General features: G+C 33.7%; 1 protein-coding gene across 1 annotated transcript in view; it reads right to left on the bottom strand.

Annotated features, from left to right (window-relative positions):
* The window catches only part of LOC107728955 (coronin-6-like), a 13,386-nt gene extending 2,004 nt beyond the window's left edge, over window positions 1-11,382 (bottom strand). The window contains exons 1-10 of the mRNA XM_016539292.1: window positions 11,210-11,382; window positions 8,604-8,803; window positions 5,323-5,445; window positions 3,449-3,578; window positions 3,104-3,282; window positions 2,902-3,021; window positions 2,062-2,166; window positions 1,840-1,985; window positions 1,019-1,076; window positions 626-853 (exon numbers count right to left, since the gene is read on the bottom strand). Of these exons, the coding sequence (XP_016394778.1) occupies window positions 626-853; window positions 1,019-1,076; window positions 1,840-1,985; window positions 2,062-2,166; window positions 2,902-3,021; window positions 3,104-3,282; window positions 3,449-3,578; window positions 5,323-5,445; window positions 8,604-8,801 (1,287 nt within the window). The 5' untranslated portion in view covers window positions 8,802-8,803; window positions 11,210-11,382. The remainder of the gene's footprint in view (window positions 1-625; window positions 854-1,018; window positions 1,077-1,839; window positions 1,986-2,061; window positions 2,167-2,901; window positions 3,022-3,103; window positions 3,283-3,448; window positions 3,579-5,322; window positions 5,446-8,603; window positions 8,804-11,209) is intronic.
* Window positions 11,383-12,171: the final 789 nt, after the last annotated feature.

The following is a 12,171-nucleotide window of genomic DNA, read 5'->3' as shown; positions in this document are numbered from 1 at the left end:
AATACTACAGCGAGAATAAAAGTTACGCCTTCTTTCTTTGCGTGAACATTTGGGAGGCGTTATGCAAATCTTCCCACACAGTGACGTAGACATGTGGGGGCGTGTTTGAACGAGCCGTTTTAGGAAGGCGTGGATGAGCGTTCACTTTTATAAAGAATATATCTTTGGGTTTGAGACTTTAATCTTTGCGACTTTACGGATCTTCTGTATGCACAAACTTCTTTTAAAACTCCAAAGACAAAGTAAACCATGAAATTGCATCATATGACCCCTTTAAAAAGAACCAGTTCATTTAAGTCATTCATCTGTAATATGAACTGATACAATGTATGTTTAATGATATAATTTAGTGGTGCTTTTTACCGTATCAGACAACAAGCTACAGCTTAAACACTCATCTGCCGTAGCACTATAGATTAAAAACCACAGAAAACATTGTTAGGGTATGTTGTTATAATGCTCCAATGAAATTTTTTTTATTATTGTTTTTAAATGAACCCGATTCTGAATAAAATTCCCAGCCCTATTTGCTTCTTGAGAAATGTCAGAAAAGAAGGTGATGAAGGAACAAAAGCTATGAAAAGAGACATTTTAAGACCAAGGATAAGCAAGATATTCTACTTACGGGCAAACTACTTCCATCTACGACAGACATGCTTCTACGTGTTGCAGGTCTGGTGTCTAGAACATTCTTCTTGGCCACCTTTAGCTCTCTACTCTTTGGCGGAATATAGCCATCCCTCATGGACACTAATATGGGGTCTGCGTCTTGTCCGTCCATCCATTCTTCAGGTTCCAGAGCTGGCTCTGGGCCTGCTGTGTCTGGATACAGATCATCCTGGAACAGGTCCGACTGGCATCATAGCAACAGAAAGAGAAAAATGTAACTGGATGAACAGATTTTACATACTTCATTATCATATAATCAACTTTTGGTTTCCAATACTTCAGTTTTGTTGGATTTGTGTTCATAGTGGTTCAGGATTGAAATAACCCTCAACAAAAAGTATGTGCTTACCTTTCTGGGTACTGTCATCATAATAGGCTCACACTTTCTTTCATGGAGTTTATATAATCTATATGAGGAATAATAAAAGTTTCAGGAATTCTCAATGTGAATGTTTAGAATAACATATACTGATGAATTGTGCACAAAGTAAAAAGTAAAAGGTTCCATTTTGATTTATTGTAGAGAAAAGTCCTTTCAAAAACAAGCAAATGTTTGAAAAGACCAGAATGACACCAACTTCTATACTTTCCCTCAAAAAAAGTACATTGATTAAAAGTATGAGGAAGTTAAGATATTTCATTTTTTCAAAGCCGTCTCTCCAAGGCTGTATTTATTTGATTAAAAAATACATTAAAAACAGCACAATTGTCAAATAGTATTACAGTTTAAAACAACTGTTTTCTGATTTAATGTAATTTAAAATGTAATTTATTCCTGTGACGGCAAAGCGGATTTTTCATTACTCCAGTCTTCAGTGTCACATGATCATTTAGAAATCATTGTAATACGCTGATTTGGTGCTTAAAAAACATTTATTATCCATACTGAAAATATTTGTGCTGCTTAACATTTTTGTGGAAACTTTTTTTTCTTCAGGATTCTTTGATGAATAGAAAGCTCTATAGAACAGTATTTATTTGAAACAGAAATCTTTTGTAACATTACAAATATCTGTCACTTTTCATCAATTTAATGTGTCCCTGCTAAATAAATCTCACTGATCCCAAACTTTTGAATGCTAGTCTAGATATATGGTATTTCTGTACACCACATTTTAAAGTAACTATAACACATATCCAAATTAACCAGTTTAACCCTGCAAATCTGACCTGGCAATCTCACACTTGCTGACGTCCACTCCTCTCTTGGGCATGAAGCCCATTCCTCTCTGTGGCTCCTTGCTACTGAATGTGCTGATGTAATGCACATAGGGAGGCTCCTCTGTGATCTCAAAATACCGAATACTGCTGTCACCCTGTGGAGACACGGAAACAACTTTACAGCGCCAGCCTGAGTACGATAGCAAATGGAGATGAAACAAGGAGTCATACCTTGCCACTGAGATACATGATGTTAGTGTCTGGATCATAAAAAGGCAATAAAACTCCATTACTTGTGTCCAACTCCAACAATGCTATGGGCTCTTCAAAATTAGTCTAAACAATGACAGAAATGAACACCATCAGTGATTTGAAAGAAAACAACTGCAGTGAAATAAAACTGCAGAAAAATTTATAGAATAAAATCAATAAAATAATTAATGAGCCTTAAATAGGTAAATGAACATTTTGTCACAATTTAATCACCCTCATATCATTCCAAACCCATAAAACTTTGGTTAATCGAGACACAAATTCAGGTATTTCAATGTATCCTGAGAGGTTTCTTTCTGTCCACTGAAAGTCCAGGTAACCAAAACTTAGAATATCCAAAAAGGCCACAAAGGCATCATAAAAGTAAACATTTTGAAGAGATATGATCGCTTTAAGTTATGAGCAGATTTCATATGGCAAACAACCAGCTCAAACATGTATGCGTTACACAGGAGAACCAGTGAGGTTTGTTCTAGCGTGTGACACACACACAAGCTTCCATGTTTAACTTATGTGATGTGCTCTATGTATGTGTGTTTATATGTGAATAAAATCTTATAAAGATATCAGATCTCTTCACAAGACTTGGATTAAACCGCTCAATTCATAAAGATTGATTTTACAACGCCTTTGCAATGTTTTTGGATCTTCTAAGTTTTACTTACCTGGACTTTCAATGCAGGGACAGAAATTTCTCAGGTTTCACTAAAAATATTTTAATTTGTGTCGAAGATTAGCCAAAGCAAACTAGGTATGGGATAGCATAAAGGTACTATCCTTTTCATTTTGCTCCATTACCGGATCCCACAGGCCAAGCTCTCTCTGGCTCATCCGGGTGAAACCTGTGGTGAAAATGTTGCCCTCTTTGGTAAAAATGGCTCTCATTGGCCGGATGCCCTCATGTGGGGACAGTCTTTCCTACAGAAGAAAAAATGTCCATAATGACCAAGTTTACCAACAGCCCTGAGGTTTTTCTTCTTTTCTCTACTATAATACTTACCGCCACCACCTCGTTTTTCCGGGGATCGCACACTCGAAGGCGACGGTCCTTGCAGGTGGTGCAAAACAGGCTACCGTTGTAGTTCCAGCTGACGTTATAGATGAGATCAGGATGGTCATCCATTGTCATCAAGGGCTCTCCAGTGCCCACATTCCAGATGATGATCAGATTATCACTGCCTGAGACAAAAGCACACTGAATGGAAACCATCTGCATGGTGGGACCAAGACTTTCCACTGCTTCTAATTTATTTCCAATGAAATTAAGTAATCTTATTTTTATACACTTGTATATCTGTTTAATGTAAGAAGTTGGTGTCTATTAAAAAGCAGTACTGATCTTTACCTGCAGTGAGGAGTATGTTGCGGGCAGAGGGGTGCCATTTGATGATGCCCACACGTTTAGAGTGACCCTCCAGCACCACAATGGGCTCACTGATGGGACGAGAGGGAGTGTGGTCAGGGATCTGCCATACCTGAGTATACACAACTCTATTAGCGAAACGGTTCTCATCTGGGGTGCCTCAACAAACTTCCAAGGATTTAATATTTTATTATAATTATTTTAATATTTTTTAGATCATCCTGCAACCTGGATAACTTAAATATATTTATATTTTTTTTTAACATAATTACTAAAAATTATTTTAAAAACATAAAATAAATATTGTAAACACATACAGACATGTTCATCTGCTTTAAACGTAAGAATGTAGAAAAATCCCACACACTACTCAAACTTCATTAAGCCTGAGGATGGCTGATTGACCACAATGTTGCTAATAAAATTTTGTAATTATACTAGTTGTATATATTGCAATTTTTTTTGTCTAAATTTTTCTGTAGTAACATAATACGGTAAATTAAACAAGAATAATCAATTAGCCTAGAAAACATTTGGTGTAGAAACAATTTTCCAATAATCTTTGTTTCATTTACAACTTCGAACCATATGTTTTTTTACAGATTACAGATTAAACTGTCTGGGTATACTTATATATTGGATTGAAGATAAGTAGTATCGTTCCTTTGGTTTCCAGTGAGCACAGCAGCAATGCCAGCATAGATGACAGCTGCAGTTAACCTCCTCTAACAGCAGTGCATACAGTGCATGCCATTCACGTTTGTAATGTAATGTAAAGAAATAGCAGTAATAGCATTCATATATTATAATACATCTCCACATCATCTTGCTAAACTCTGGGGAAATGCATCCCATATCCGTTTTCAATAGATTATATAATACTTTCAGCATTTATACTCAAATTTAAAACGTCTGAATGCTATTGCAGTAGATACAAAACAAACCAAGTGACATCTGCAAGCAAATACTTTAAATAGCTTTTCTAGTAGCAACTTTACTTTCCTAAGCCACTTTTGTTCAGATTCACACAGGTGTTCTAGAAGTTGTAGTTTTATTTGTCTTCATTTTGAACAGTGACAGACTGAATAAAAAAAAATAAATAAATAAAAAAAAACTGGTGTAGGATTTACTTTGTAACTATTTGTGAAATTTACTAGCAATTTCTAAGCAAAAATAGTTTCAAAGAAATAGCAAGTAACACATTGAACTAAAAGTAAAATTTTACATTTTGTAAAATGTACTCCAATAATCCTTGTTTTTACAACTTTGAAAAAACACTTTTTACAGTGTATTGTTTTATTATTTTAACTTTTCGTGAAATTCTTTTCCTTGAAAGAGGTGCTTATGTTACTTTATTTAAGATAATGTAACTTTCATTTTATTTATTTATTTTTATCTAATGTAATGACATTTATACACTAATAAGTATGGCTTAAGTGTCCAAATACTTCACGAGGTCACCGTATACAGACGTGTTTGTGCATGAGGACATGCGCATGTTCCAGTGTGTGCTGAAAATGAAATGACTCATCCCTATAGACAACTCAGACCCATCATTCCTTGTCTGTCATTACCACTGGCTTATTTGTGAACAGGTTCCTGGCCAAGAGTGCCATTCTAACATGTGTTTATAAATACCAGCTCCTGTCCCATGCCCGAACCGTTAACTCCAGTCATCACCCTTCATATTAACACTATTGTCTTTCACCGTGATCTTTCCCTCCAGTGTAAGTAGATATATATGGAGGCATGCTGCATTTGTTAGTAAAAAAATGCAACTGAAACACGTTCATGACTACAAGGCTAGCGGCTGGCAGGCAGAGGAGATGTTTATGAATGTCTGTCATGATGATTACCATGGCAGTGGTGTCTTCAGAGCAGCTGGCCAGTATGTTGTCATTGTGAGGACACCAGTCGATGTCCAGAACAGGCCCTGAGTGTCCAACCACTAGAGGGTAGTTTTTGTCCACTCGACCCACCTATAGCATATTAAAACAAGGAATAAAAGATAATGTTAAGTATTGAGACACATATAAAGTCAGTATATAGTCTTAATATAAACAACCATCAAATGTTTGGGGTCAGTAAGACTTTTTAATCTTAAGTCTCTTATGTTCACCAAGGCTGCATTTATTTGATCAAACATACAGTATAAAAAACAATATTGTAAAACATTACAATTTAAAAATAACTGGTTTCTATTTTAATATATTTTAAAATGTAATTTATTCCTGTAATGATAACGCTGCATTTGCAGCAGCCATCACTCCAGTCTTCAGTGGCACATGATCCTTTAGAAATCATTCAAATATGCTAATCTGATGATCAAGAAACATTTCTTATTATTATAAATATTGAAAACAGTTGCTTAATATATATTTTAAAAACCATTATACTTTTTTTTCAGGATTCTTTGATTAATAGACAGCATTTATTTAAAAAAAAAAAAAAAAAAAAGGTAACTTCCTGAATAAAAGCATTTGCACATTTTCCATGCGGCCCTGTCACCGAATAATTTCACCGTTAATAGAAAACATGGAAAATTATTAAAATAGTGACACCCAGGAAGTAACATATTTGGCCCCTTTCTACAGTTTGGCTCATTCCATTTTCTCAAATTTTACAGAAATTAAACGCTATGTTCAACAAGCTTGACTATTCAACCCTGTTACCAAAAAAATAGGCTCATTCCATTTTCTCAAATTTTACAGAAATTAAACGCTACAACCAACAAGCTTGACTATTCAACCCTGTTACCAAAAAAATAAAATATTAATATATATATATATATATATATATATATAGGCTATCAAACAAATATTTTGTTTAATTTATGGGAAATTAATATTTATTATCTATAAATATTTATTTAATTTAATGTTTAGTGTTACAAAAACACATAAATCTGGGTTTTAAACATTCAGATTTATCCCAAGTTTTGTTCTAATGTTGCAAAATGAATAGAAAATAAAGCAGCTTGTTTAATATTTATTTTGACCTCCTGAGGTTGACGATCAACATTTTCTGTAACTTCTTTTAATGTTATTTCGTTATTTGTGTTGAAATGGTGTGAGCACGTGTTGGTTCTGTGTTCAGCTGCTCCTCCTCATCCTCCTTGTGTGTATTTATAACCCTGTGATGAGGTGTTGAAAAGGGAGTTTTTCTTTTGGCCTGCCTGAGACTGAGTACAGGGGAGATGGCTTGCTGAGTATTTATAGCGTGTCTTTCCAGGCCTGCTGATATATGCTTGTGACTCGGCAGAGGCTACACTAAAAGGGCATTAACTGATGATGAGAGAATCAAGACAAACTCACAAAAATAGATTCAATTATGTGATTCGCTGCTGTTTATCAATATATTACGCTTGACTTTTATTTTTATTTATTTAGTCATTTAGCAGACGCTTTTATCCAAAGCGACTTACAAATGAGGACAATAAAAGCAGTCAAAACTAACAAATGAGCAACAATATATAAGTGCAAATGACATGACTTCAATGACTTTGATTCGACAAAGGTCGCACATGCATTAGCAACAACTAGAAGTACTTTAAGATGCTTTTTAATGTCAAACTCAGCATTTCTACAATAGTTTCTATTGTGGAAGACCTGTTTGATTGCGTAACCTACATCAAATTCATATAAGAACTTTATACAGTAGTCCCAAATGTAGTTATTTGAACACTTAAACTACATTTAAAAATACCAAATAACAAAAATATCAGACCAAGTGGCATTTATTATAAAGAAAGAGCACACTCACACTTTTCAAGCAGACTTTTAGACAGTCTTTGGTTGTCAAATATCTGTTCATCAGTAAATATGATAAACTATACCTGTGTGAACGAACACTAAAATGACCTTAGGGCCAATTGAGAGGAATTTCTAAAAAAAAAAGTGTGCCACTTGTTTGAAATGCTGTTATCTAATGACATTTAGCCATTTTTAAATACTTTCAGGCATGTGTAAATACTTTTTTAAACCACTTTATCTGTGAAATGCATTTATTTGAAATATATTTTGTATTATTATAAATTTCTTTACTGTACTTTTTTTTTTTTTAGCAATTTGATCATCTTACTGACCCCGAACTTTTGAATGATAATATATGTGACCCTGGACCACAAAACCAGTCATAATGGTTTTCAAAATTGAGATTTATACATCATATACTGAATAAATAAGCTTTCCATTGATGTATGGTTTGTTAGGATAGGGCAATATTTGGCCAAGATACAACTATTTGAAAATCTGGAATCTGAGGGTGCAAAAAAATCTAAATATTGAAAAAAAAATCGCCTTTAAAGTTGTCCAAATTAAGTTCTTAGCAATGCATATTACTAATAAAAAATTAAGTTTTAATATATTTACAGTCGGAAATTTACAAAATGTCTTCAACTATTCAATCCTGTTACCAAAATGTAAAAAAATATTTAATGTATGAGAAATAACTACTCATATGAATCTAATCTATATATTATGTGAAATAACAGTAGAAACTTCATGTTTATGCTTAAATTTGTCAATGTCAGTTTAATGATGAGTCTAAAAGTAATTCCACTAGGTAGAAATGTCTAGTGCGTATGGATGCATTCTGAAGAAACCAATGACAGAGGAAAGAAGATATAAACCCATATGATGACATACTAATGATATGATCTTCATGAACTGCATTAGAAATCTGATGTTGTAAAACATGCTTACTATTTTCATAGTTCCATGAGTATTTGTGATAAAATGTTATAATGGATCATCATATTGGCATATTGATTTCCATTGCTTTGCCGATACTGCAGATGCAAGCTGCTAAGTAACAGATAAGAAGAGATGGCAATGCATGATGGGGATTACATCAACTCAAAAAGGCTTACTTATCATCTCTAAACTCAGCTTCGGTATGTCACAGAAGTAGTTTCAGACAACATATGCAAGTTGTGTACCCTGTTTCCATGGGGTTCAAACCTTTGCCTCTATGAAAGTGAAATGGAAGCCCTGTGGGGGATGGGCACCCTTAACATGAGCCACGGCTGAGGCTCTTGAACAAACATACCCATAAATATAGCCCCATGAAGCTGAAAGAATAGACAAGGGTTGTATGGTTGTACATGTTTCAGTAGTTTTCTCCTCAAGCCACTCACCTGTGAGAGAGGCAGAACCAGAAAGGCCCCGCCTCCACTGGACTCCACTATAACTGCCAGAAACTTTGGGTTAACTGCACAGAAGGAACTGTCCCATGTCACTTTGGAAACCCGGATATCATCAAAACTTTGATCCGCTTTCACTGCTTGCCCAAAAACATGCCGGAACTTACTCTGGCGCACAATGCTGCGACTCATGGCTGTGAAAAACAGAGAAACATATTGCATGTGTATGTGACACATATATATATATATATATATATATATATATATATATATATATATATATATATATATATATATATATATATATATATATATATATATATATATATATATATATATATATATATATATATATATATATATATATATATATATATATATATATATATATATATATATATATATATATATATATATATATATATATATATATATATATATATATATATATATATATATATATATATATATATATATATAATAGCCTATATAATACATGGAATATTTAATAATTATTTGGTGTACACTCTGTGAAAAAGCTGCTTAGTAATCACTATCAAACTGTTAAATGTATTTTAAATTAAATTAAATGTATATTTGATTGTAATTGGCTTAATAATGTATTATTCAATTATAATTATCTATCATTTATTAAAAAAACATATTTGTCAATGACAGTAACATTAAATATTGCTTTATTAATGTCAGTTAGATAAATTATTTTCTGGTAATTAATACTCCTTAACTACTGGCCAGTTTAAAGTTTTAAATACACATCAATGCTATACGTATTATGCATATTGTTATAAATATTAATAATGGTAATCATCATTTAAAAATTATGATGAGGAAATATTATGGTGACAGAAATATTATGGTGACAGGTATAACTGTGATAAACATATTAATGTACATTGTAAAGTAATTATATTTCCTTAAAATCCTTATATTTTCCCAGTTGTCATTTGAGAGAGAATTATTTGTGGAAGCAACAGATGATTGACATAAACAAACAGACACACAATCTGCATAATCAACACAAAAGCACCGTAAATAGCTCCTATTGAACAATAGAGAACACAAGCCATGGCTGGGCAAGAGCTTAAAAACATTTGAGAGATCAGGAGAGTTGTAGCACGGACTGAATGATAACGCTGTCAGCGTAACCAATTAGAAATGAGCCACAGGGTTGAAATCACTATCATACGTGAGCACCACCTTCCACCCCAAATACACAAAATAATGATCTTTAAAAAAGCATCATATGACCCCTTTAATATAAAGGATTTACAGGACAAAAAAACAATTCTGAGCTAAGGAAGTAAAAGTTAACATAATATGATTTGCAATCGTGTTAATCACCCAAGAATGAGAGGTCTTTGATAACCCTTTTTCCTTAAAATACTTTTTAAGACAAATCCTACATATATAGACTCTGACATAACAGAACATTGCTATGCAACAAAAACAATGACATTATTGGTGCCCCGCAGTGATACAGCGAACAGGTGATTCAAGTTGGAGCTGTTGCTATATCACAAATTTAAGGACTAAAAATAGCCATTTTTAATTTATGTTAATCAGAACTGGTATCATCCGATTCAGCAAGTTCTCCTTTAATTTGATGTGTAACATTCAAATATGTTTTTGATCTACATGTTAAAATAACAGGAACATAGATGATCAGACATGTATTGCTTGTTTTTAGAGCTTTTAGTCTATTTTTGTTTTCTGTACTTCTATATTTGTTTTCAATTTTGGCTGTTTTTAATTCAAATGTTTCCAATATGTTTAGCATTTTGAACTATAATTGTAGGTGGTGATAGGGGACAATAATTATGTTGAACAAGCACGTTTGATTCATGTACACAATTTAAAACATCCATATTAATGTTATAATCCACCCTGGTAGTGAGGTAAGTTGTAACAACAACATTCTTTGTACTTGCCTCTAATTTACACATGCACATGTTGTAGAATTTTAACTAATTTATAGCAGATGAAAATGTTAATAACCTATATCAAAGTCTGAGAGACACATTCTGGATCGATCCCCACTGCACAAATTTGTGAAATCACAATAAACAGTTATTATTCACTTTAAACTAACAATGAAATTGACACTGATACTACACCACATGGGTAGAGAGAGTTGTTAACCCCCCTTCAGAATGCAGTATCTTAAAACCACACAACAGTTTGTCCCATGTGAGAAGGCCCCCCTCACTGTCTTCAGACAGGGTCACTTTCCTAATATAGTCATGCCAAACTGCCAATGTGTCTCCCCCTCTGTCCCCTCCAGACATGATCCTTCCATATTTACAAAGGGACAGAATGAAAATATACCGATGCCAACGTAAACAGCGTGCGCTATTTTTCTCAACAAGCTCCGCGCACACCTGACCTTTAATTATAGATATTCCTACAGCAACTCAATGAACGAGCAGAACGTGCTGCACCGATACAATATGATGATGTCACAGCCTATTCGTAACAATAACAAAACAGAACTTTACAAAAACTATACAACGCGCGAGTCGTCACAATGCAGCATTCTATCATGGGGAACTGCGTAACTGTCAAACAAATGAATCACTTACCGCTGTCTTTGGGGAATATACGTCTTTAAATCTGCTCTTCCCCTTTCTCAAGACGGTTTAAGGCTCCTCTCGACTCTGCGGTATTTAGAAGTGTCTCGTTTATTCCAGGTCACAAACTTGGTGCGGACTCGCAGAACTAGTACGAGTTCCTCCTCACTAGTCGTTCCTGAACATCGAGCGAGAAGAGAGAAATCGGTGGTCTGGGGGGCTGGAGAAGTGCACAGACAGGGGTGTACATGTATGGCAAGCCAATTTAACAAATACCCTTAAAAATAAGTATTAGTAACTAAAATATATACTAGTAAGTAGTCCAATAGTGACTAGCATCTACCTTTAAATGTACAATACTTATCAGATTAAATTCTATCGCTTATTCTAATAGTGACTAGCATCAATTCAACTAGTCACTAGTATGTATTATATACTAGTACTTATTCCTTAGCTTCTAGTATCTAATAAGTACTGTGTGCAATAAATTCTAGCAACTATTTTAATATTACAGTAACTAATTATTAACAGTAAATTAGTTAGTGAAGTGGATATTTTTGCTGTAACTGAGGTAACAATGAACAAGACAAACAATGCAACATTGCAATATAATTAAAGGTGTCACATGTCACTTTTTTGAAAGTACTAACACATAAAAATACCACAATATGTTTGCACATATTTAGGAAACATGCTAAGTTCATATACTTGTTTCTCCAAAAAACAATGTTACAGTCAGTTATTCTACTTTGCAATGGGCATTCCATTTTGGAATGTTTGTTTTTGTTTTGGTCTGTGTAATTCCGCACACTGAGCCTGCTTTCTGTACAAAAAATATCAGATCTTGGGATGACCAATCAGAATCCATTATTCCAGACAACCGTGTAATACTTTAATAAATACTTACAACTATAGGATTACTAACTAGAAATTCAAATGAATGTTAAATCATAATGTGAAATTGGCTTGCCATA

Source organism: Sinocyclocheilus rhinocerous, unplaced genomic scaffold, assembly GCF_001515625.1.
Source record: "Sinocyclocheilus rhinocerous isolate Xijiao unplaced genomic scaffold, SAMN03320098_v1.1 scaffold908, whole genome shotgun sequence".
NCBI classification, from domain to species: domain Eukaryota; kingdom Metazoa; phylum Chordata; class Actinopteri; order Cypriniformes; family Cyprinidae; genus Sinocyclocheilus; species Sinocyclocheilus rhinocerous.
Note: the sequence above shows the minus strand (reverse complement) of the source record. Positions and strands in the feature narration are given on the sequence as shown.